Here is a 27241-nt window from a genome sequence, read left to right as displayed (position 1 = left end):
TGCATGTTCTATGCTTTGAAATAATTTATACAACATTGAGACTATGTCCTTTCTGCAAGTTTGGTAGAATTTCTCTGTGAAACTGTCTAGGCTTGGTGCTTTTTTATGAAGTAGTTTATTGATAATTTTCTCTATTCTATGAAATTTCCCCTTTCTACTAGGATCAATTTTGGTAGACTATATTTCCCTAGAAAATTATCAATTTTATCTATGTTTTCAAGTTTATAGAGGTGTACAAAGTAATTTCTTTTAATTTTTAAATTTCTGCATCAATAGTTATTTGCCCCTTGATTTTTTTTTTTTTTTTTTTTTTTTTTTTGAGAGAGCACATGTGAGTGGGGGTGGAGGAGGGGTGCATGGGCTGGGCAGAGGGAGAAGGAGAGAAAGAATCTTAAGCAGGCTCTATTACCAGCGCAGAGCCTGACTCCACGCTCAGTCTCACAACCCTGAGATCATGACCGGAGCTAAAACCAGATGCTCAACCAACTGAGCCACCAAGGCATCACTACCCCTTGATATTTTGCATTTTGTATGTGTGCTTTCAATGTTTTTTTCCTTGAAAAAGGTAGCTAGTGGTATGTCTATTTTGTTTGTTTTTCCAAAGAATCAGTATTTTGACATTAATTAGATCTACAGTTTTTTCCCCTGTTTCACTACATTCTGGTTTTACTTTTATTATTTCCTTCCTTATGTTGTCTTTTGACTTGCTGTGTTCCTTTTCCTAACTGTTTGAGTTGAGAATTTGATTTGTTTTCATTCTTTTACATTAACTACTATAAATGTTTAAAGCCATAGTTTTCCTTTGATCACTGTTTTAAATATATTTAATAGATTCTTATCCTTATTGCTCAATTATTGTTTTACTGTAATTCTGTTTATATTTCTCTTTACCAAGAACTATTAATAGCAAAATTTTAAATTTTTAGGTGGAAGGAGTTTTTGTATTTAATTTCATTTTTAATTTCTAGTTTTAGTGCATTGCAGTGTTTGTAGTATTTCTGCTTCATGAAATTTACTGACTTTTTTAGTCACATAATTTATGGTCAATTTTTCTGACTATTCTGTATGTGCATGGAAAGGAAGTATATTTTCTTGTCTCTATTCTCATAGTACAGTATTTGATATATATGCATAAAGTCTATCTTACTGATTATATTACTTAGCTCTTTTATATTATTTTGTCCATAGACCTGTGTGTTAAAGTCTCTTATTATTAGTGTGTTTCTGTTTCTCCTTGCATCATCTGTAGTTTATATAGGTGGTCACTGTGTTGCTTAATGCATATATAATCATAGTTCTGTATCTTAATTACAGATTGTGACTTTTAGCTTTATAAAGTATCCTCCTTTGTCAGATTTACTTCATTTGTTGTCTTAATTCTACTTTGATACCTGGCTTTTAATTCTTGTTTTCTTTTGTTTCCACCTGCCTCATGTATCTTTGTGCATTTGCCCTTTACTTGTAGCCTTTTTGCATCATGATGTTTTAGGTATTTTTCTTGAATTTGCATAGAATTAAGTTTTACTCTGTGAGCCAGTTTGAAAATCTTTTTCTCTAAATAGGCAGTTAAAGCCCATTTGTTATCTATTGCCATGACTGATATGTTTGCACTAAACTCTATCATATTTTTTAGAAAAGGTATCTAATTTAGTTATATTTACTGTATTTCTTCTATATGATATGTTCTTTGCTCCTTATTTTTATTTATTTTGGTATATAGGAACATTTGTGGTTTTGTTCTAGTGATTACTTTTATAAACTAGAAAAAAAAGAGCAAATTAAACCCAAAGTAAATAGAAGGAAGAAGAGAATAAAGGTTAGAGCAAAAAACCAATGGTTCTTTGAAAAAAAGTTGATGAACCTCTAGTTACACTGATCAAGAAAAAAAGGAGGGAAGACATAAATTACCAATATCAGAAATAAGAGGACATCACTACAAATCCATCAGATTAAAAAGCATAATAAGGTAGTATTAACTTTTTGCCAGTAAATTCAACAACTGTTAGGAAATGGACAAATTCTTTGAAAAACACAGATTACAGAAACAGACTCAAGAAGAAACAGAAAGCCAGAACAACCCTTTATCTATGAAAGAAATTGAAATAGTAATTTAAAAACCTTCCCACAGAGGTGCTTGGGTGGCTCATTTGTTAAGCGTCTGCCTTCGGCTCAGGTCACGATCCCAGGGTCCTGGAATCAAGCCCTGTATCGGGCTCCCTGCTCCACGGGAAGCCTGCTTCTCCCTCTCCCACTCCCCATTGTGTTCCCTCTCTCACTGTGTCTCTCTCTGTCAGATAAATAGATAAAATATTTAAAAAAATAAAAATAAACCTTCCCACAAAGAAAACACCCATTCCAGATGGTGAATTCTATCAAACATTTAAGGAAGACATAATACTAATTTTATATAAAGTCTTTCAGAAAAATGAGGAGGAGGCTGCCAAATAAAGACAAAATCACCCTGGTATCAAAACCAGAGGCACTAAAAGAAAACTACAGATAGATCTCTCTCATTAATTTAGATAGGAAAAATTTTAATAAAATATTAGTAAATTGATTCCATTTAAATATAAAAAGTGGAATACATTATAACTAAGTGGAGTTTATACCCCATTAAAGTTAATACATTGATTTCTCATTTAAAATCTAACTTCATACACTTTTTTTAACAGATTTGACTCTTAATTTCATCCCACCATTTTCTTTTTTTTTTTAAGATTTTATTTATTTATTTGAGAGAGAGAATGAGAGACAGAGAGCATGGGAGGGAGGAGGGTCAGAGGGAGACGCAGACTCCCCGCTGAGCAGGGAGCCCGATGTGGGACTTGATCCTGGGACTTCAGGATCATGACCTGAGCCAAAGGCAGTCGCTTAACCAACTGAGCCACCCAGGTGCCCCTCATCCCACTGTTTTCAAATGTCAAAATCCACTCTCTAAAACTAAAGATTTGCCAGCACTGAGAATTTCCAAAATGATTTGCCAGAGTCATTGGACCCCATATTAAGAAGTCCTTGTTTTTAGGATGATGGTGATATTTTATATCTTGATTGTGATCATGGTTGCATGACTACAGTGATCAAAACTGATTGATCTGTACATTTAAAATAAATAAATAAGGTTGATTTTTAAAAATTTCCTGCTTTAACCATAGCTTGTGTTTTAGATCTAAGGTAGTAGTAAATATCTGAAGAATATCCTTAACAGTAGAGAAAGTTTTAGAATCCCTTTTAGTTCTACCCTGCCTCAAGTAAACCTGATGAAGTGAATCTGATATATACCATAATGAAATCCCCTTGTTTATGGACTAAAAGGCACTAGTTTGTTCACTAGTTCTGTGCAGATACAAAAAATGTCACCATTTGGGGCTTAACACATGTGACTCATTTAAATTATTCTCTAACTTAAATCTGTATTTAATTTCCTTCTATTTCATTAGACCAAGCTTAATTCATACAGTGTTATTTTTGTCCATAAACATGAATTTAAAAATTGTCTTTCAACATTAAGTTCACCATTCACTTCTGTTAGAACAACTCTAGATGACTGCTTATTCACTCTTGTTGTTTTGAGCTTATTCATTCTTCAAATTGCATCTACATTTATCTGAAGAAACTAAAAGTAAGCTCATTACCATAATAGTGTGGGACTTAAAATTCAGATCTCCTGTAAACTTTTACTTTAATTAAAACAGATACTTAAAACGGATACTTTAAAGAATTATTTTCTTGGGGTGCCTGGGTGGCTCAGTTGGTTAAGTGGCGACCTTCAGCTCAGGTCATGATCCCGGGTTCCTGGGATTAAGCCCATCAGACTTCCTGCTTAGGAAGTCTGCTTCTCCCACTGCCCCTCCCTGCTGCTCATGCATGCATGCTCTCTTCTCCATCTCTCTCTCAAATAAATAAATAAAATCTTTAAAAAAAAAAAGGAATTATTTTCTTAACCTGGTTGTTTGGTCAAGGATAGACTTAAGTGCTAGATTTGCTCTAATAGTGGGCATTAATATCTTTCTCTTCTTGATGGAAAAAGGAGAAGTGACAATTTAACCAGACTTTGTTTATCAAAAGTATTATTTTTACTCTTTGCTGTTAGTGCCAAACAAATATTTTCTCACTCAAATTTTCATGTTTTCTTGCCGTTTAATGTTTCCAGTAAGTGTCTAGTGAATATAATAGTGGCTTATTCATAAACTTAAATTTGGTGATCATTGGTTTATAATCACTAAGTTGGGAAAAATAATTTATACTTTAACAAGATCCAAAAGAATGCTAAGGCACTTCACAGAAATATATGATACCACCTTTGTGTTTAAGTTAAGAGATCAGAGTGAAAAAGTTAATAAGAAAGTAAGCTACAGCCCTGACTACAGTCTTGCATGCAGTCTTGTGAAGGCCAGCACATCTAATTTGGGGCCAGGCCCCCAATTTTGCTCTTGGTTTTCTAGCCCCACCATGGGGTTGCCAGATAAAATACAGGGTGCCCAGTTAATTTTAAATTTCAGATGAACAACAAGTAATTCTTTAGTGTTAAGTATGTCCTTTGTTTGATTTACTAATTCTGACAACGCTGCCACACAGAGTCCAATGCAGTCATTCTAACTACTGAGTTGCCTGGGTAAGCAACCTCAGCTAAAATTTGGAGGTAACCTCTTTAATTTCCTGACCTCCAGAAGATTTCTCACTCAGATGATTTGAAAATTTGTGCCTATAAAAATTGTAGAGTTCATTAGTATTTTCTACTGTAAGTACAGCTGACCTTATGGCTGTCATGGTTTTGGGATTTGCATTTTTTCCTAATGTACTTGGGAAAAAACATTCTTAATCAAATATTCAAATTGCTATGGCTGATCTCGTATCCTGCTAAATATTCTGACTTTTTGATCATAAAAAAAGCCCTCTCAAGGGAGTACATTATCTGCATTAGAGGTCACACAGTAGGAATTAGCGCTCTTAACCATATCCTTCCTGCACTAATAGATAATAGACATCACATGTAGCACAGTCTTCGAATGAGAGAACAAACCACATGGAGTGTAGCAGTCCTGTTTTCCTCCTCCACATTGCACTTTGCCCCTTTTACTCTACATATTGATGACAAGATTTATAAGATCTTGGGATTTGTGGCTGGACTGCACAGCAAGGTAATATTCTTATTGCCATTTCATCTCCATGGTTGCTCCTCAGAGTGGTTTGATTCTCAGAGATTTTCATGGGTCTAATGCTCTCCTCAGTATATTCATTCTTGCTTGTAGAACTGCTGATACCCTCATTCTTTTTTTTTAAACTGGCCCCTTGGTGTTTCTGCCCAAGACATTGCTCTTTCAGCAACTAATCTTTCTCTGAAAGCTTCCTCTGATTTTTTGTATGCCTCATATTTTTGGAGTTATAATTTGTTGTGGTTTATTTTAAATATAAACTTATATTTTGATACTTCATTTTAGAAAAACAGCTTTCCTTTTTCTTAAATCGCTTGAATCACAAATTACTATTTTTCCTAAATTTTAATTATGTCCTCTTTTGTTCCCCTACCCCTCTTTTAAATAAACTTTATTTTTTTCTAAAGATTTTATTTATTTTAGAGAGAGAGAAAGTGCGTGGAGGGGAGGGGCAGAGGGAGAGGGAGAGAGAAACTTAGGCAGACTCTGAGCTGAGCACAGAACCCAACACAGGTCTCAAGCTCATGACCCTGAGATCACAACTGACTGTACCACTCAGGTACCCCTAAACTTTATTTTTTAGAGCAGTTTTAAGTTCACAGCAAAATGAAGCAGAAAGTTCAGAGTTCCCATATGCCCCATTTACACACACACACTGTTATCCCTGTTATCAATATCCTGCACCAGAGAGGTACGTTTGTTACACTTGATGAACCTACATTGACATGTTATCATCACCCAAAGACCATAATTTAAATTAGAGTTCACTGTTGCTGTTATACATTCTGTGGGTTTTGACAAATGTGTCCATCATTGTAGTACTATAAAGAGTAGTTTCATTGTCCTAAAAGTCCTCTGTGCTCTGCCTATCTTTGTTCCCTTTTTTAAATTTTTCTTCTCTGGTACTCTTTTGAACTTCAGCTCCATTATGAAATAGAGCTTTGCCCCATAACCCTGAAGAATAATATCGAAACAGTACATTAAATGTGGTCACAGGGTTTTTTTTTTTCTTTATTCTTACCTAACTTTGAACAGGTAATGGAAAGTGAAGAGTTCATGTTGCTTCCAGCCAATCAGCTCATTGATATAATATCTAGTGATGAACTAAATGTTCGCAGTGAAGAACAGGTGTTCAATGCAGTGATGGCCTGGGTCAAATACAGTATTCAAGAAAGACGTCCTCAGTTACCCCAGGTATGATGGAAACCTTTCTCCAAGTAACTGTCTTTTTTGTACTAGATGAAATAGTATATATTTGGCTTGCAAAAAAGAAACCGTTGTCACTGTCCCTTTTATTAGACTGTAAGAGAGATCATCTGTCTCCCAGTAAATCAAGGAGATAGTGTTTAGAAACATTTTAAGTGTTTATCATTATGAACTTTTTGCTCCTTAGCTTCCTCTCTATTTTGCATCAGCTCTAGTTTAGGGTATAGCACAAGTCAGAACCTAAATGATACTAAATGAACAAAAGAAAGCAAGGATGGCAATTATCTTGCTTCCCATCCCAATATGTCTTGGAAATCCTGTCACATTTTGAAGAGGAAAGGGATGATATGGTTCATAAGTGATCACTAAATGAAATATTTAATGTTCTTGTTCTTCTTCTTATTATTATTGTTAGATCCCAAAGCAATTGAAAACACAGTATGGGAGCATGGGTTATGTATTCTCTTAAATATCTTGCAAGTGGGAACTCGTGTCTTTAACAGTATTTATTACCTCTTAGGTGCTGCAACATGTTCGTCTGCCTTTGCTTAGTCCCAAGTTCCTGGTGGGCACCGTAGGCTCTGATCCCCTCATCAAAAGTGATGAAGAATGCAGGTATAAGTGGCCCTGGGTGGGAGAAATCAACAACTAAGCATTCCTATTTTCTCCCAATTTCCTTATTTGTCTTGATTCCTAAATATTTGTATTTCTTAGTGCTGACACCAGGGCAATATTTAACAGGTTTTTCTTCTGGGTTAGGGTCAAGAGGAGGAGATGGAAGAAGAGAGGACTGAGCTTCCAGTATTCCATTCCATTAGTTTTTATGTGTGGTGCTAATTGGTGTAGAAGTGGCAATAAAGAGGTAGATTTCTAAGATTTTAATGCAAGCTTGAATTTGAAGAGGCAATTCTCTGCTAATATATGTTTTTCTTTAGATAAATAATGCTGCTGACTCTGTCAAAAAGTGTCAGGAGTACTTTTTCATTCTATCGCGTATGCCTGCCTAGGGAATAGGACCAGCCTTGCTTTCTGAGGATGTGGACAGAGTCAAAGGACTACTCCTCAGGCAGCTGTGGAAGGGTTTCCACTAGAGTTTGGTGGAGTAGTTTCATAATGTATTTTGATTGAAAGAAATTCTAAATGCTTTTGTAATACAAACAAAATACATATTTTATTGGGCTATCTCTGTAATATAGACACAATTTAAAAATTACTTTTCCCAGTTTGATAGATTTTAAGATTTAGATTCCAACCAAACCATATGGTGTTTTTAACCATTTTCTCCCCCGTAACATGTTCTATATATAAAAATGAAAGAGCAAGTGAATACTCAGAACTTCTTAGACTATACAGACCTTTGGGTCTCCCTTAGTGACTAAAGAAACTTGTTCTAGTATTAGGAATCTCTGTAACAGAGGTAGAACATGTAGATTCATTTGCATTTCTTCTATAATCTGAAGCCTGTCCCTTTAAACAAGATATGTCAGGGGGGTTTTAGGTATTTGTCTCTTAAATTTAAAAAAACAGACAAATGGCAATTAATTCCCTCAAATATTGACAATAGCAGAAGGAAAACCATATGAATTATGGATTTGAAATCTGAAGAAACAATGCAAAGGTGCCCCCCCCATAAAACATAAATCAGATTGTACTGATTCTGATGCACAAAGTAAAGTACTTCCAAAGTCACTTTTAAAAGAAGCCCCTTCCTGATATCCTGACCTCATGACATTTACCAGCTGTGGGACCTTAGGCAAGTTACTTTAACCTCTTTCTGCTATGGTTTCTTCATCTGTAAAGTAGGGATAATAATAGTACCTATTCCATAGGGCTGTGGTGGGGATTGGCAAGTTAATACATATTAAGCCCTTAAAACAGGGACTGACACATAGCTGTAAGTGTTCTTGTTGTTACTATTAATTTTGGGTTGGCTTGCTAAGTATTAGCTCTATAGTACTCTTTCTAGGAACCCCTGAACACTTAATTAAAAACCGGCTATTAGGAGATCACAGTCTTTGTTTTTAAGGCTGAGGAAGCTTGAAAAAGCTCTTGGTCATCAGCTTGGGATTTGGGGGGTGGAGGGGCTGTTGGTTTTTTGGGGTTTTTTAGGAGAAATAAACTCAGAAGGGGTCTTATCAAACCCATATATTGGAAGTGCATTACTGGGTCATGCTTAGGACTGGCTCTGCAGGAATAAATTACTCTTTGTAACATAAAAAGCTAGAGAAATGAAAATGTATTTTAGGAAACACTTCCAAAGTTGAGAAAGAACAGAGTAACAGGTTGAATTTGCACTGATCAGGCACTGAATAACTCAGAGGACTCAAGTGAGAGGAGTACATACATGAATAGATTTGTATTAGGATATTGTATTCAACAAGTATAATTACTAGGATCTTCTCAGAAAGTACCTTAATAGAAAAAAAAATTTGTTCATCCTCAGTAGACTTGAGAGTAAACCATTTCATATGGTACCAGATAACCACTTAATATTAAATGACAGTATAGTGTTTCTTTTTAGCAATCCAATTTTTGACATAGTTTTATTGTTTAATTAATCTAACAAATATCTAATGCCAGGGCTGATGTACTGCTTTGCCAGTATCCTGCAGAATCTAGTAAAATTCATTAGAAAGCAATAACCATGCAGGCTGGTAATTGAGTTGTAAGTTTTAGTTTCCCATAAGTTATTGTTGGCCCCAAGCATATTAAGTTTTAAGCTAAAGTTTATACTAAGATAGGAAGTCATGATGGAAATACCAATCAATTTACAACTCATAGTGTGACTGGCATCATTTCTGTCAAGTTTGTGACTTTTTAAATATTGGCTGGTATTCATGATTTGATTTGGTTTATGCTTGTTCCCCTTTGCTGATGTACATATTCCTAAACCATACTGGGATTTGACTAACAATGTTATTTAGACATTTGGAATAAAGGCAAAATTTTCTCCACAGGGACTTGGTAGATGAAGCTAAAAACTATCTCCTATTGCCTCAAGAACGACCACTAATGCAAGGACCAAGGACAAGACCACGGAAACCTATTCGATGTGGAGAAGTACTCTTTGCAGGTTTGGGTCTTAATATACTGTGACTAAACTGAGTATTTTTCCACACGTTAAACTGTCATTTGAGCTGTCCTTTGGACAACTGTGATATCCACTGTCCTAAGAAACACATAATAAGTTAGCTTGTAGCTTGATTGTTAACTCGTGATCCAACACTGGTATTCTCCGGGAGTGCTCTATTTTTATATAAGTCTAAAAATGTCATGCAATGGATGTTTTGTTAAAATGAGTCATACGCATTAATTCTGTCAAAAACGTTACATTAAACAGTTACCTGCTTTCCTAGCTCTACTGAGCTAGATTGAGCCCAAGACAACCTGCTATATCATTTTGCTCTTATTCTCTACTCCTAAATCTCTGACAGTTTTTAGCCTCAGATGTTTCCCTTCCTTCCCTGTAAACTCAGCTACCTTGCTCACCTGAACAACTTTCTCACTGTTTAGTCAAACTACTTCTTACTAGTTCTGTCTTAGTCCATTTGGACTACTCTAATAGAAAACCAGAGACTGGGTGGTTATAAACATAAATTTATTTCTCAGTTCTGGAGGCTGGGAAGTCCAAGGTAAGTCACCAGCAGATTCTGTGTCTTGTGAGGGCCCACCTGCTTCTTCATGGAGGGTCGTCTTCTCATCTTTTTGCTGTGTTCTTACTCGGTGGTAGGGACAAGGGAACTTTCTGAGGTCTCCTTTATAAGAGCACTAATCCCATTCATGAAAGCTCTGCCCTCATGACCTAAGCACCTCGCAAAGGCCCCACCTCCTAATACCATCACACTGGGGACTAGATTTCAACATACAGATTTTGATGGGGCATTCAAAATTCAGTCTGTAGCAAGTTCTTTGAATTTTTTTTCTAATTCTGATTCATGTAGCTAGCGAGGACTTACCGTAGAATTTGTATTTAAGCTCCCAACTTTCACTAATTCCATGGTTTCTTAGATGTAGGCATGCTTGGATTCTTTTGTCCCATTTTAATATGTGAAGTGTTCCATTCCTTCTCATCAGGGAATTTCGTGCAATCTCTGGGGCATAGTATCCTTTTCTGTCAGCCTAACCACTGTCTATCTTTTTCTTTCCAGTTTAATTTTCTCTTGACATGTGGAAATATATTTTCCCCTATATTTTTAGAAGAAGAGGCACCTTGGTGGCTCAGCTGGTTGAGCGTCCGACTCTTGGTTTCAGCTCAGGTCATGATCTCAGGGTCTTGAGATCGAGCCCTGGGTCAGGCCTACACTCATTACGGAGTCTGCTTGAGATTCTCCCCCCTCTCCACCTCTCCCCTTCCCCCTGCTCTTTCTCTCAAATAAATAATCTTTTTTAAAAAGAAGAAAAATTTGATAATTTCTGTTTTGAATTCTCTCTTTTTAAATTTTTTCATCTAAATTTCTTCATGTAGAGGATATTGTAGTATTTCTTTATTTATTTGAGAGGGATAGAGAGAGCACATTTGAGAGCAGGGGAAGGGACAGACAGAGAGGAAGAGAGAATCCCAAGCAGACTCCCCGCTGTGCCTGGAGCCTGACATGGGGCTTGATCCCATAACCCATGAGATCATGACCTCAGCTGAAATCACAAGGTGGGGCACCTGGCCACCCAGGTGCCAACCCCCTTTTTTTTAAAATTGATTGATTGATTGATTGACTTAGAGAGAGAGTAGTATTTATTCCAGAAAAAAATTGATGCCAAGTTTTCTTTTTCTCCTTAATCTTCATCAGGCTTTTTTTTTTCTCTTTTGAAGGAATTTCTTCATTCATGTTTTAAATTTCAAACTTAATTATTAATTCACTATGCACTGAATTCTCCCATACTCCCAGTGTCCACATGTCTCCATTGTTATTAATAGATTTATCATTTGTATTATCACTCTTATTTATTCCTATGGCTTTCATTCCTATGTGTGCATGCACAGTTACATATTCACCTGTTTGTGTGGGTTTACACAGACACTTGCACGCTCACACCTACGTCTATATCCTTGCCCCCACATACCTCTTAGAGTTTCTTTCCCAATTTTGATATTTTATTTAAAAAAATTTTTTAAGTAGTCTCCACGCCCAGCATCAGGCTTGAACTCACAAACCTGAGATCAAGAGTCACATGCTCTACTCAACTGAACCAGTCAGGCACCCCCTCTCTTTTCAATTTTGAAAGTCAATTGTCTGTTTTTAAAATTAGAAGCCTGCAAGATCTAATTATTTGGTACCTGTGGCTTCATGATGTGTTGGTTTTAGGAATGTAGTAGTAGGGCCATCTTTGTGGAGTTATGTCCATTATTATGAAGATCTATTAACTGTTTTATTTGGCTGACTGTTAGTTTTAATTCCTGACTAGGGATGACAGTACAGTACTGTTTCATCAGCCTCAGAACATTCTGGCGATGATTAAGAACTAGATTAATAGAGGGGAAGGTAACAGGAACTCAGACAAATGAAACTGAAGAGAATTTCCCTATGATCAAAAGCTAGAGGCTAAGCCAAATAGGTGTATGGCAAGTATATTTCATGTCCAGGGTCTTCTCTGGTTTCAGTGGGGATACCAATCCAGTGGAACGAGACAAGGCATACCTTTGGGAATGCTGAGAGACACTAATGTAGCTCCTTAAATAGGAATTTAAACTTGGCTTCGCTTGAGTTATTCAAGAGCCGCCGTCTTTATCCTGCTGATTTTTACCATATTTTTCCAATGTGACCTGATTATAAATTGTCAGGTTGCATGTTTTCAGTGTGTAACTATCTTCATGAAAATCTCATTTGCCTCTTTGATTAAATCATGGTATTGGGTGCCTAGCTCGCTCAGTCAGTAAAGCATGTGACTCTTTATCTCAGGGTCATGAGTTCAAGCCCCACATTGGGTATAGAGGAAAAAAAGAACACCTTTTGAGGCACCTGGATGGCTCAGTTGGTGGAATAATGTGACTCTTGGTCTCAGGGTTGCAGTTTTAAGCCCCATGTTGAGTGTAGGGATTACTTAAAAATAAAATCTTAAAAAAAAAAGATCGTGGTATTAATGAAACCATACTTTGTCTTCTTTAGAAGCCAGCTAAATTGGATCAGTTTTATGATCTCAAATTCCTGCTAGTAATCACATAATTTCACATTGCTGATTGAGTATCTGATTCCTTGACAATACTGTTAACTACTTGAAGGCAAGGACCATTTCTAATTTATCTTTGTAGTTTCTAGATTGTATAGCCATCTTATCAGAATAGGCACTCAATAAAGATTAATTACTTGCTATTGATCCTGAGGAATACTAGTGAGAAATGAGCATCAACCCACCATGAATGATGGAAAAAGAAAATTGGAAAGCACATGCTACTAGCATTAACGGATTACTAATGTCACTTTCATTATGAAAGATAACCTATTTTTAAATAATACCTTTGGGGCACCTGGTTGGCTTAGTTGGTTAAGCATCTGACTTCAGCTCAGGTCATGATCTCGGGGTCCTGGGATTGGGCCCCACATCAGGCTCCACACTCTGCTGTCCCTCTCCCTCTCCTTCTGCCCCTCCCCCTACTAGTGCACTCTCTCTCTCTCTCTCTCAAATGAATGGATAAAATCTTTTAAAATGAATAACACCTTTATTTTTCTGATAATATATATGCGGTATAAAAATTTTGATTAACAGGGTACTTGGGTGGCTCAAGCAGTTGGGCGCCTAGCTCTTGATTTCGGCTTAGGTCGTGATCTCCAGGTCATGAGATCAAACTTGGTGTGGGGCTTCACTGGGGGGCAGAACCTGCTTGGGGTTCTCTCTACCCCTTTCCCTCTGCCCCTCCCCCATGCATGCCCATGCACACACACACTCGTGCGCATGCTCTCTCAAATAAGAAATTTTGATTAACAAAAAAATATAAGGGGCACCTGGGTGGCTCAGTTGGTTAAGTGACTGCCTTCGGCTCAGGTCATGATCCTGGAGTCCTGGGATGGAGTTCCGCATCGGGCTCCCTGCTCAGCAGGGAGTCTGCTTCTCCCTCTGACCCTCCTCCCTCTCATGCTCTCTCTCTATCATTCTCTCTCTCAATAAATAAATAAAAATCTTAAAAAAAAACAAAAATATAAAGAAGAAAAGTTAAATTATCTACCATCTTTTTTTACACTATGAAGCTTTACATTTTCATTTGTAGAGAAAAGCCATTAGGTCTTTACAACTGCTTTGGTTTTCCCAGCTTTCTCTGTCTTTTTATGTTTTCCAGATCTGAATATCATTCTTGAGTGATACTGTTCACTGACATTATTTTAGATCTTGACCTATCTGTCTCTACTTTAGTAAAGCTTAATCTTCAATTTCTTTTGGTTTTTATTGCAATTTTGTTTTCATTATCTTTAGAATGCCAAATTACCAATTCTCACTTAACTTTGGAAAATTGAGCCTTCCTTTCTTCATCACTCTGTGGAAACCCTGGAAACCTAAGATCAAATCTATAATCTTAGTAATTTTTTACTCAGGAGCGTTTTATATCTCCTGATATCTTCTGGCCTGTCCTCTTGTTTTCCATTAGACTTCTTGTTGCTTATCATTTTGTGTTTCTGTTTTTTTTTATAAAGATTTTATTTATTTGTTTGAGAGAGAGAATGAGAGAGAGCGAGAGCATGGGGGGGGGTCAGAGGGAGAAGCAGACTCCCTGCTGAGCAGGGAACCCGATGCAGGAATCGATCCCAGGACTCCAGGATCATGACCTGAGCCGAAGGCAGTTGCTTAACCAACTGAGCCACCCAGGAGCCCTGTGTTTCTGTTTTGTTTAGGGTTTTTTTAAGTTTTCACAGTTCAGTGATCCTTATTCCATATACTTTCTAAAAGTTGCCCTCTTTAAGGTAATACTTTTTGACCAAATCTGTCTTTGAAGTAATTTTTTTTAGAGTCAACATCTCACCATGTTTCTTTGTTTGTTTTTCAGCAATATTTTTCCTTAGGTACATTTCTTAACTCAAATTGAGAGTTCTCATGGCAAGGACATGCATACACTTTATTTTGCTAAATACAGCTATACTTAGCTTATAATAACTTAACTAGTTCAGTCCCAGCTATATCATCACTTGTTGCCTCAGAAATCATAATGCAGGTAAACTTGCCATGAGACAGTGGAATTGATGCTTTCCTTTTCTTGTTCCCCAGGTCACAGGAAATATTTAAATTTTCTTTCCTAAAGACCTATTTTTTTTTTGTTAGTATCAGAGGATACAATTTATGAAGTGATAATAATTTGATTTGGAGCCAGATAATCCAAAAAAAGTTGGTTTTAATGGCTCCCATTGTAAAATTGTGCCCAAGGTTTGGTGGTTAGGCTATTTGATTTGTCTTAAATGCTTATAACCCTCACATTTGCAGCCAAATTTTATTTTGGATTTTAAGAGGTTTTCTCTGACATTGAAACTCCTGGCATATATCCTAGAACAGAATTAAAATTAAAATTAATATATACAAACTTACTATGATTTAGTATGTTTTTATTTTAATTAGTTAACATGAAGGTGCAATATTGGTTTCTAGAGTAGAATTCAGTGATTCATCATTTACATACAACACCCAGTGCTCATCACAAGTGCCCTCCTTAATACCCATCACCCATCTAGCCCATTCCCCACCCTACTGTGATTTGGTATTATTTGAATATTCTGATTTAAATGAAACCATGAAAAATAAAATGTATACAGCACATTGAGATTTGAAATAAAGAAGTGAGTTTTCACATCCATCTAGAATAAGATTAGAAAACATTATAGAAACCATTATTTTTCAGATGTTTTGAGATTAAAGTGTCCTTACTTAACTTTTTAAGCTCCAGAATGTAGCTCTTATTTTGGATTGGAATAGAGATGATTTGAAAAAATAACAAATTAAATGTATCTGCTATAACCACACTTTTTTTCAGGTCATACTCAGGTAGTACTCCAAGAAGCTCTGTGGAACTCATTTTGACTTCTGTCATTCTGGTTATGAAAACTGTAGTTTTTAAAAAAGTTTTCTGACCTTATATGTCATGTTGGACCATATAGAATTCAGTACAGGCTTAAGATTAAGCAGAAAGTATTTTGTAGTATATATCATAAGAATTTTTATATTATTTTTGGTCACAAGAGGACTATTAAGAGACCATGAATAGATGAGTCAAAATCCCTTCCCCTACTAGAACAAAAACAAACCTAGGCTTCTGATTTATAGGTTTTTTTAAGTATAATTAACATATAATATCTTGTTAGTTTCAGGTATACATCATAGTGATTTGATATTTTTTATGCATTACGAAATGATCCTTGTTTTACCATGTGTCACCACACAAAGTTATTACAGTATTATTGACTGTGTTCCCTATGCTACACATTACATCCCCATAACTAATTTATTTTATATTGGAAGTTTATACCTCTTAATCCCCTTTACCTATTTCAGCCACCCCATAAACCTCCACTCTGGTAACCAACGTTTGTTTCCTATATCTATGAGTTTGTTTCTGTTTTGTTTTTGTGTTTGTTTTGCTTTTTGGCTTCCACATAAGTGTAATTGTGTTCTATTTGTCTTTCTGTATCTGACTTATTTCACTTAGTTGGATCCCTCTAGATCCAACCATGTTGTCGCAAATGGCAAGATTTCCTTCTTTTTTATGGATGGTAATATTCAGTTGTGTATATGTGGTACATATCCATTCATTTATCAGTAGACACTTAGGTTGCTTTCATATCTTGGCTGTTGTAAATAATGCCACATTGAACATAGGGGTTCATATATCTCTTTGAATTGGTGTTTTCATTTTCTTTGGATAAATATCCAGAAGTGGGATTGCTGGATTGTATGGTAGTTCTATTTTTAATTTTTTGAGGAACCTCCGTACTGTTTTCCAGAGTGGCTGCACCAGTTTGCGTTTCCACTAGTATGAGGAATACATTGCCAGTGTATGAGGATTCCCTTTTTTCCACATCACCAATGCTTGTTATTTTTTTTGTCAGGTTTTAGTTCTTTTGGTTTTCAAAAACAAATTACATTTATGTAGTGTTTTATTCTTTAGAAAGCAATTTCATGTGTATATTATTTCACTTTTAAATTTTTATTCTTTATTTTACAAATAAGGTAGTTTACAAGATATTCCCAAGATCATATTGCTTAGTAGAGGTAACAGTCAAATGCAGTTCTACCTAAATTCAGTGTTCTATCCATTAAATGCTACATTATTTCTCAATCTCATTTAAATTAATGTCCTTGCCCTCCTCTATAAAATGGACCTAATACTAACTTATTTAGAAAATTAAAAATTATAGCAACCCCAGTAGAATAAGTAAAAGTCATAACTTATATTTTGACCTGCTTCTAGACATACTTGGTAAGTCCAAGCATTAGGTCACAATTTAAAGTTTTGCAATGAGTGATACATTCTGTGCATTAGGACAGGTATTCTCCTGACCACTTCTGTTACTTCCACAGTCGGTGGCTGGTGCAGTGGAGATGCCATTTCTAGTGTTGAACGATATGATCCACAGACCAATGAATGGCGAATGGTAGCTTCAATGAGCAAAAGGCGATGTGGAGTTGGGGTCAGTGTTCTTGATGATCTGCTATATGCAGTAGGAGGCCATGATGGATCCTCTTATCTCAATAGTGTTGAAAGGTAAGTAAGGTCAATTTGAATTTTTTTTTGCATTTGAGATGTTAACTAGGAAACAAATGTGATTTGCTACTTTAGTGTTATATTTGTGGCACTAGTTGGCAGCCTTGACCCTTTAGCATGACGTACAAGTTCTTCATGATGTAACCTCCACCTGACCTATTTTTGCAGTCTGTCTCCCCCGGCCACACCACCGTTCCCAATGCTACTCCAGATCCACCAAATTGCCTGTAGTTCCTTGGACGCACTAAATTCTTTTATTCCTCTTTGCCTACTCATATGCATGCTGTTCTTTCTTCCCTGGATTATCTCTCCAAGACTCAAATGTTATTTCCTACATAAAGCCTTCTCTGACACCACACAATTAGTTATTCATTCCTCTGCCTTTTCATAAGTATTTTGAACATACTTGTACATATCTGATTGGCTATCATTGTTAAAATGTCTTTTCCCATATCTGTCATAGTGCCTGGCACATTGGAATGCTATGATAATCGTTCTGTTTTCTTGCTTTCATATTCCCATTTTCATTAAACTGTGATTTACAGTGATTCTTGGTATTTCCTAAAAATGTCTGTGACATCCTGCAGCATTAAAAGATCTAGAGGTAGGGGTACCTGAGTGGCTCAATCGTTAAGCGTCTGCCTTCGGCTCAGGTCATGATCCCAGGGTCCTGGGATCAAGCCCCGCATTGGGTTCCCTGCTCAGCGGGAAGCCTGCTTCTCCCTCTCCCACTCCCCCTGCTTGGGTTCCCTCTCTCGCTGTGTCTCTCTCTGTCAAATAAATAAATAAAATCTTTAAAAAATAAAAATAAAAAATAGAAAAGATCTAGAGGTAAAGTTTGTATAGCTGAAAAATAAAACAGAGGGATCAACTCCATAGAAGTTAAAAAAAAAAAAAAAGCACACCTGAAAATAAATTGAGTTAGAGGTACCTGGGAGGCTCAGTTGGTAGAGCATGCAACTCTTGATTTCAGGGTTGTGAGTTCAAGCCTCACAATGGGCAGAGAGCCCACTTTAAAAAAAACTGAAAATATGAGCGCCTGGGTGGCTCAGTTGGTGAAGCGACTGCCTTTGGCTCAAGGGATCAAGTCCCGCATGGGCTCCTGGCTGAGCAGGGAATCTGCTTCTCCCTCCGACCCTCCCCCGCCATGATTCCTCTCATTCTCTCTCAGATAAATAAAATCTTAGAAAAAAAAATTGAAAATATAAAAATAAAAAATAAATTGAGAAAAAGAAATAAGAATGGAAATGATTAAATATTTACAACTTAATAACAATTAAGCCCAAATATATCAAAATGTGTGGAATGCAACTAAGGTAGTATTCAGAGGCAAATTTATAATGCATTTTAACTTAATATGCATTCATTTGAAAATAAGAAAGATGAGAAAATAAATCATGCTTTTAAATCATGAAGTTATAAAAAGAGCAACAAAACCCAAGGAAATAGAAAAAAAAATTAAATAGAAAAAATAAAGAACTAATGAAATTGAAAACAAATAAAATTGATAAAATTACAGAAAGAGCAATTTGATAGTTTTTTTTGACAGTATATTTTTTAAATTGAAAATGACTCTACTCTGTCATCATCTATTTGCACAAAGAGAAATATACAAGGGTAATCACTGTTTTTAATAGCAAATTGTCAGACACAATGTAAGGATACATCAACAGGAATATGTAATGGAACACACAATAATGAAATGCTGGAAAAATCTAGAACATTATTAGCATGGATAGATCTCAGAAGTATGTTGAGTAAAAAAGCTACGCCTGCTGTGTGGTATTATTTATGTCAAGAAAACATACTTGCATATAAATATACCTATTTAAAAGTATTTTACTGAAAAGTCTTGAAGGACATATACCAGGTCACAATGGGAAGACACCAGAAACTGGTGGAACTCAAAGGAAAATTTAGCTTTATCTATAACATTCTGAAAAAAGTTTTAAAGAAACTATATTCATATGTGACTTATATAAGTAAAAATTAAGTTTAAAAAATAAAACCTAAATTAGCTTTTCATATGTTTTAGTTATTAATCAGCCCATATTTAGAGGAAAGAGTATAGAATATGTAAATATAGCCAGGCTTTCTTTGTGTAATACAAACTCTGCTCTTACTATGTTCTCTGCAGGTATGACCCCAAAACAAACCAGTGGAGCAGTGATGTGGCTCCTACAAGCACCTGCAGGACAAGTGTTGGTGTGGCAGTGCTCGGAGGCTTTCTCTATGCTGTGGGTGGCCAGGATGGCGTGTCTTGCCTCAACATTGTTGAGAGGTGATTTTTTTAAGTCATTTTCAATTTTTTAAAAGAATATAAAGGGTATTTACCCAAAGGATGCAAACATAGTGATCTGAAGGGGCACCTCTACCCCAGTGTTTATAGCAGCAATGTTCACAATAGCCAAAATATGGAAGGAGCTCAGATGTCCATCGGCAAATGAATAGATAAAGAAGATATGGTGTGTGTGTGTGTGTGTGTGTGTGTGTGTGTGTGTGTGTGTGTGTGTATGTATGTGATGGAATATTACTCAGCCATCAAAAAATGAAATCTTACCATTTGCAATGACGTGAATGGAACTAGAGGGTATTATGCCAAGTGAAATAAGTCAATCAGAGAAAGACAATTATTTCATTTCAATATGATTTCACTCATAAGTGGAATTTAAGAAACAAAACAGGATCATAGGGGAAAGGAGGGAAAAATAAAACAAGATGAAATCAGAGAGGGAGACAAACCATAAGAGACTCTTAACTATAGGAAACAAACTGAGGGTTGCTAGAGGGAAGGTGGGTAGGCAGATGAGGTAACTGGGTGTTGGGCGTTAAGGAGGCCACTTGATGTAATGAGCACTGGGTGTTATATGCAACTGATGAATCACTAAATTCTACCTCTGAAACTAATAAATAAAGAAAAGAAAAGAATATAAAGGGCTCTTTAAAGGAAACAGGTTAGGATGCCAGGGACGGCACCATTCAGTGGATATCCCATGGGCTTTAGGGGAAAAGTTTTCAGATGATCTTAAGGGTCTAGGAAGATGAAAAATATAACCTGATTTTTCAAACTATTTGTTATACCAATAGAGCCTAACTGAAGAGTTGGGATATTCTAAATTATATTCCATATATGAAATTAAGCATAGCACTTCTGAAATCTGTTCTGATTTTTTCCCCAGTACTTAATGCATGAGTGCCCAGATTTCCTCCAAAAAAAAATGATTGAAGTAATAATACTTTGTCTAGCCCATCTTATAAATACCCCAAAGTATTTTGTATATGGATTCTCATTAATTCTTGAAGTGTACTTAGGGAAATCTGGGTTGGTTGTGGAAGTTTATACTTTTACAAATCAGTTAATTTTAGTGAAATAGATTCTATTCTTAATTTCTTGCTCCATCAGTTCATTTGTCATTCTGTCCTAGAGATTAGATTTTGGAGTCTCATGTGTTAATGATTAATAGCAAGAACATGCCGTATTTCATCCTCACTTCTTAAAAAGAAATGTTTCATGACTTCAGAATTTTTCAAATAGCATTTACTAGTTGGGTTACCATGTCTAAGTTGAAGAGTTTAACTGTCTTATATAGAGAAAGTTGCAGGTAACTCTTGAAAGCTATTTCTTTTTATTTTTCTGCTAAGAAACTTATTTCTCTACTTTCAAAACTATGCAAAAGGATTCTGGGAAGATAGCAACAACAGCATAATTCTTTAATCTCTCCAAATTCCCACATAAAAACAGAGTAATAGATAGCAAAACTAAAAACCTATGGATAAATTATGGAACTTGGTTGGATAACAGTGTGAATGTACCTGACACTCCTGAACTCTACACTTAAAAAGGGTTACAGTGGTAAATTTAATGTAAATTGGTGGTAAATTTTACCATAACTTAAAAAAAAAAAACCTATGGACAACATTTAAAATATAACTAAGGAAGAGGGTATTCCCATAAACACCAAAACATCAATGGGCAAAGGCAAAATACCAAAAGCCACAAGACCTGCAGGATATGAGTGTCTATGCAGGAGAAAATACAGAGAAGCAATCAGAAGTATGACAGATCTAAGAACAGAAGAACCCCAAAATAGACAATATATATTTACTAGAAAGAATGAAGGGAAAATTTATGACCAACAGCTGAAACTAAGAAGGGCTTTGCTCTATCCCAAAATAGAGTAAGTGCAAGGGACCTATAATAAGATCTGAAGGACTTAGAAGAGAGTTGCTGAACCTCAGTACTATTGCCATTTTGGGCTAGATAATTCTTTGTTGTGGGGGCTGTCGTGTTTTTAGTATCATTTATTTTATATTTTCTGCAATATTGATAGAGTTTACAAACAGTACTGAATAGACTAACAGAATTTCCCACCCACGCAATAAAATGCCAGCACTATTCCAAGTGATTTTTGTCATATTTCTGAACACTTGTAATTTATCAATCAGGACTCAGTAAAGAAAACAGAAGCCATACCAGTTATTTTAGTAGTGAGAATTTAATATTCAAAAATTGGCTAGCAGATATTGAAGGGCTGAAAAAAATGAAAAGAGGACACTGAAGTAACTGTAGGAACCCCGATCTGGGAACGCGAAGGAGAGAGATTAGAGCTATGGGAGCCTAGAAGCCTAGAGGAGAGATGCCACAGAGCTAGAACCATCAGCACTGAAGGAGTGGCTGCCCTGAACAGCTGTGACACACCTCCAGGAAGGCTTCTCTTCCCGTCTGATTTTGGAAGATTGTATTTTCCAAAGGTGATAACAGTACCTGTCATTTCACATGCTCTGTATCATTTGCCTTTGACACTCTTCTTATTGAAAGGTGGGATTTACGTTTTCTCCCCTTGACTCTGGCTGCCTTATAAGAATGGCCAAAATGGCACTATGTGTGTGACATTAGAGGCTAGGTCATAGAAGATGCATGTTTTACTTGGATCTCTTGGGGCCCCTTTGAAGCCTTGAGCTGTCTGAGGTTGCCATGCTGCGAGGTATACATGGAGAGACCCTGAGGCTACTTGGAGAGATGCCCAGCCAGCCGCCTGCTGCTTTAGCACTCTGCTCTTCCAGCCCCAGCCACAGTTTGATAGCAACCACATGAGACACTGAGCCAGAACTTCCATGTGAGGCCCTTCCCAAATTCCTGACCCATGGAAACAGGAAAGTTAGTAAAATTATCTTAAGTCACTGAGTTTTGGGGTGATTTATACAGCTGTAGATAATTGGAACACTGGTACTCTTACTTCAGGAGCTCTGAGGAGGTGCCTCACGGAGCCATGACTAAGACCTCCAAGAAGCACAACAAGGCTAGTTTTGGAAGTGCCAGGAAAAGGCTAGAAACTGAAATTAGCAGGTTTCGTCAGAGTGAAAGGGCCATTGCTGAGACAACACTAACAGGATTGGCAAGCAAACAGAAAGGAGTCTGTCCCTTCTCCTCCCCTAGACTTCCAGCAGCTAGTCCTTCCTCTTGGCAGAATCTGACAGAGAGCCAGCTTGGCAAAGGAGAAATGTTTTCAGAGTTCCAGCCCCAGCATCACAAGTGAGAGTATAGAAAACAGCTTAATGGGGCACCTGGGTGGCTCAGTCACCAAGCGTCTGCCTTCAGCTCAGGTCATGATCCCAGAGTCCCTGGGATAGAGCCCCACATCAGGCTCCCTGCTCCGCGGGAAGCCTGCTTCTCCCTCTCCCACTCCCCCTGCTTGTGTTCCCTCTCTCACTGTGTCTCTCTCTGTCAAATAAATAAATAAAATCTGTAAAAAAAAATAAAAATAAACAGCTTAATAACTGACACAGGCACAAATTCTAAGACTTTTTTTCCTAGTAACTAAGTAAAATATGTTAGATTCTCACTGTGCATTTTGACCAGAGCAAGTGTATCTATCCAGCATGTCTTTAGCATGATTTCATAACCTTATGAAAAAGGCCTCACATCATAAAAACAGCCATGCAGTCTTTGGTTTCTCCCTTACTGCAGGTATGATCCAAAGGAAAACAAATGGACTCGAGTGGCTTCCATGAGCACCAGAAGACTAGGTGTGGCCGTGGCAGTGTTAGGAGGGTTCTTATACGCTGTGGGTGGCTCTGATGGGACATCTCCACTCAACACAGGTTAGTCCCTTCCGAGGTCAGTCCGGTTCCCCCAAAGCAGCACATTCCTCAAGAGAGTCCCCCTACAGAAAAGTATAAAAAGTCATGTTATCCTGTAATTTTAAATTATAAATATAAATTATAAATTTAAAATAATTTATATAATTATGTAAATGATAATTATTTATAATCTAAATAATTGAAAATTATTTTTCCCTTAGAATACAACTCCCAACTCTTCCTCAGCTCCTTCTGCAGCCATATTCTTCTAGCATATTCCCAAAATACTTTTCTCCCTCCTCTTTATAAGCTTCTAGGAATTTATAATGAATAAAAGAACTATTTTCCTAATATGATTATTTCTCTGCCTCACTCCCAACCATCTCTCCTTAAAAAACCAAAACCAAAAAAAAGACAAAACAAAACCTATATTGTAATCTAAGAATAAATAAAAAGTTATAGCTATAAGCTGGTTTATGTGTTAGTCCTTTCTGTTGAGAGACAATGGGTATTTTTGCCTAAGGATATTGTCAGTGTGGCACTCACATCAGATTCGTAGTTGCATATCTTGTCTTCAGCTTAGAATGCAGTAGGAATACAGGCAAAGGGCATACAAGAGTACAGAAGTTGTCTGATTATGACAATCAGTTACTAGTATGGAATGGTGCCTCCAGATCCTATAGTCTAATCCCCTCATTTAAAGATAAGGTGAGGCCATGAGTCATATAGTCAGAACTAGAACTAAGGTACCTTGACTCCAACACGTGCCTTTTCCACCATACCGTACACAAATGAAACCAGTAGTCCCCAAGGAGATTATAGTGGTTTTGTCCAAAGGTATACAAGTCTTTCTCAGAGCAAAAATCAGATTGTGTATTGAAAATACGTGTTATCACAAAGTTTTAGCGGCTATGCGGAAAACTAGAGGTGAGAGGAAATGGTTAAATGGTCACTTACTGGTTTTTTCCCCTGCAGTGGAGCGCTACAACCCTCAGGAAAACAGATGGCACACCATAGCTCCTATGGGGACCCGGAGGAAACACCTCGGCTGTGCAGTGTATCAGGACATGATCTATGCCGTAGGAGGGAGAGATGACACTACAGAGCTTAGCAGCGCGGAGAGATACAACCCCAGAACTAACCAGTGGTCTCCGGTGGTGGCTATGACATCCCGCCGTAGTGGAGTAAGTGCCCAGCTACTGAAAACTTTAGGGAAAAGCACCAGGACAGGGCTGTGCAGGAGAGCTCTGATCTGTAAAATACCGGCACAGTAAGGAGGTGCGCTATTTCAGCAAAACAACCCCTGCTGCTTTTGTACTGGAAAAAAAAATTAATTCCTTGCAATTGCTGTTATCTCAAATAGTTAAATATCTTATAGTCAGTCATAGTCTTAATAATAGAATTATTTTTTGTGATTTATCTTTCGATTGTTTTCCTGAAAGACATTATCTTATCCACTACCTTATGTAACTTCACCCATATTCATCCCTCTCGATTAGAGCTAAATATTCCTAACGAATGTTCCTAGGTAATATTCTAAGTAGTTGGCACACCAGTACAAATGTTTAGGCAGAAACACATCTGGCCCCACTACCAGTCTCCACAAACTGGTTGTTGGAGTCTGTCCCATCTGTAGTCTAGACCTGGTCAGGCTGACCTATGTCATGTTCTAGACCAGGGATGACGTGTGACTACGAGAGACTTCCAGGGTGGAGTTTAGCATTCATCCATCCTAGGATGTTTGGTTCAGAGTGAATGTAACCCATAAACCACTGATTGTGTCAGGAGTGCATTGAGGTAGGACAACAGGTGGGAGAACGCAGCAGGAGCTAAGACTCTACCTGAGGAGAAAAGGGAGTGAATTCTAGTTTGCACAAATCGGGGAATATCATTGATAGGCATCAGCAAGTCAAGACATTCCCACATCTGTGGCTCTTTATTACTGGTGATTAACAACTTCTAGGTCACTTTCCTACTGTTTTCACTGCTACATTCTGATTATTTAGCAAATATTTATTAAGTGCTTACTCTGTGCTAGGAAAGCAAACGTGAGTATAACTCCAGGAGGAGCTCCCAAGTTAGTGAAGAAAATGGAAGTGTTTACAGCTAACCATAAAAAAAAAAAAAAAATCTTATAGCCACAGCATGTGCATTTTAAGAGAACATGGAAGAATATGCTTAATGTGTTTGGGGACAGTGAAGAGACTCACCAGAGAAAGTCGCATGTAAGCTAGGCCTTGAAAGAAAAATAAGATTTTCTAGAAGAGGGAAAGAAAACACCAGCCAGGGAACAACGTGTGCAAAGTACAGAGGCATGAAAAACATGGTCTTTTCTGGAACTAGTAGTTAAATCAGTATTCTTGCAGCATCAGGTACATGAGGAGGTCAGGCTAAAACGTGGGCTAGTACAGATTTCTGGAGGGCCCGAATGACACAGTAAGGACTTTAAACTTACCCTTAGACGGTAGGGAGGCTTAGAAAGTTTTTAGAGGAGTGACAGCATGGTCAGAGCTGTATTTTAGTGGTCTGTTTAGATAGTGGGTTAGAATAGGCAAATACCAAAAGAAGTGAGAGCAGTTTGGAAGTTCTTACCCAGTCCCAGTGATGATTTTCCAAAAATTTAAGAAATTTATGTTTTTGACTATAAAATATTCTAATCAAATATATAATTTTATTGTTCCCCCAGTATAACAGATTTTTTTTTCACACTGCAATAGTTAATTTTATTTGTTCAAGGGCTCATATTGCAAGCATTAAACCAAGCATGGGCTTTGATTTTGTGAGCCCAGATTCACCTATTTAGGAAGATAAAAGCAAACTGTGATCCATGTATATGGATGAAAAACTAAAGGCTCACAGTTAATCACATCATAGTTTTAAATTTCTACAGCCTAGAAGCCAGAAGTCACAGATCTTTTAGGTCTTTCTGGATGTCCCACAAGGTATCTGCACTTTTCTTGAGCTGGGCAACCTCATCAGCCTTCAGCTTCTGGTTGATCACACTGGTTAAGCCCCGAGCGTTCAGGATACATGGAAGGCTCAGGAAGACTTTGTTCTCAATGCCATACATCCCCTTCATCATTGTTGACACTGGATGAATCCTGGATAGATTTTTCAACGTGAATTCAATGAGATCAGCCACACTTAATCCAATAGCCCAGTTGGTATATCCTTGTAGCTTGATGACTTCGTAGGCACTTTCCACAACCATCTTATGCACTTCCTTCCAATTTTCACTGTCGTTGTCTGTTCCCATTTCTGGATTCAGTTCCTGAAGAGAAACGCCTGCCACATTCACTCCACTCCACACAGCCACACTTGAATCGCCATGTTCTCCCAAAATCCATCCATGGCAGCTGCTGGGATGAATGCTAAGTTTTTCAGCCATGAGATAGCGAAATCTAGCAGAATCCAGATTACACCCACTTCCAATTACACGGTGCTTGGGTAGTCCACTTAGTTTCCAGGTAACATATGTGAGAATATCCACTGGGTTGGAAACCACAATTATGATACAATCAGGACTGTACTTGACTATCTGCGGAATAATGAATTTGAAGACATTAACATTCCTCTGCACCAGATTGAGCCAGCTCTCTCCTTCCTGCTGGCTGACTCCTGCAGTCACCACCACAATCTTAGAATTGGCAGTCACAGAGTAATCTTTATCCGCCACAGTTTTAGGTGTTTGAAGAAATAAGCTCCCATGTTGCAGATCCATCATTTCTCCTTTGAGTTTATCTTCTAAAACATCCACAAGGGCAAGTTCATCAGCCAGAGACTTTCCCAGAATGCTGATGGCACACGCCATACCAACTTGTCCAACACCCACTACAGTGATCTGATTGTTTGGGATGGTTGCCTCTTCTTCTGCAACTGGTGCAATCAGTTTTTCCTTAAGAGTTGCCATTGTGCCCAGAGAGAACCCGCGGGGAGAGTCGCGCGAAGAAGACAATGTTAGCTGCGTGTGTCTCCTCGGGCGCAGGATCTCAGTATAACAGATTTTTGTCATTACTTTTTTCTCTTTGTTCAAGTAAACCAGAATGTAAGGTCATACAGAATTATCTTTTATTAAAAAGATTTATCTAGATACTAGTCAAAATTTTCCCAGTGATTCTCTGGCTTCTTC

The 27241-nt window shown here is 37.2% G+C and overlaps 2 protein-coding genes across 3 annotated transcripts in view; one reads left to right on the top strand and one right to left on the bottom strand.

The window, feature by feature from the left end:
- The window catches only part of KLHL20 (kelch like family member 20), a 55803-nt gene that overhangs the window by 24411 nt on the left and 4151 nt on the right, over window positions 1–27241 (top strand). The window contains exons 4-10 of the mRNA XM_027612531.2: window positions 6189–6347; window positions 6880–6974; window positions 9317–9432; window positions 16848–17031; window positions 19169–19312; window positions 23000–23133; window positions 24088–24296. Coding sequence (XP_027468332.1) covers window positions 6189–6347; window positions 6880–6974; window positions 9317–9432; window positions 16848–17031; window positions 19169–19312; window positions 23000–23133; window positions 24088–24296 — 1041 coding nt within the window. The remainder of the gene's footprint in view (window positions 1–6188; window positions 6348–6879; window positions 6975–9316; window positions 9433–16847; window positions 17032–19168; window positions 19313–22999; window positions 23134–24087; window positions 24297–27241) is intronic.
- Window positions 24370–27216, bottom strand: LOC113932950 (L-lactate dehydrogenase B chain-like). 2 transcript variants are annotated; one of them, XM_027612533.2, is made up of 2 exons: window positions 27029–27216; window positions 24370–26893 (listed from the first exon to the last, which is right to left on the bottom strand). In XM_027612533.2, exons 1-2 carry the CDS (start codon window positions 27122–27124, stop codon window positions 26018–26020), a joined length of 972 nt encoding a protein of 323 aa, XP_027468334.2. In that variant the 5' UTR covers window positions 27125–27216; the 3' UTR covers window positions 24370–26017. The 2 variants fall into 2 exon arrangements, with proteins under 2 accessions (XP_027468334.2, XP_027468333.2); XM_027612532.2 differs by having other exon boundaries at window positions 24371–27216.

The sequence above is a fragment of the Zalophus californianus genome, chromosome 10 (assembly GCF_009762305.2).
Source record: "Zalophus californianus isolate mZalCal1 chromosome 10, mZalCal1.pri.v2, whole genome shotgun sequence".
Lineage (NCBI taxonomy): Eukaryota > Metazoa > Chordata > Mammalia > Carnivora > Otariidae > Zalophus > Zalophus californianus.
The sequence above is the reverse complement of the archived record's forward strand: the minus strand, read 5'-3'. Positions and strand labels throughout refer to the sequence as shown.

What these genes read in the sequence shown, in the direction of transcription:
- LOC113932950 (XM_027612532.2), bottom strand. Translation starts at nt 27,124, where the DNA reads ATGACAAAAATCTGTTATACTGAGATCCTGCGCCCGAGGAGACACACG.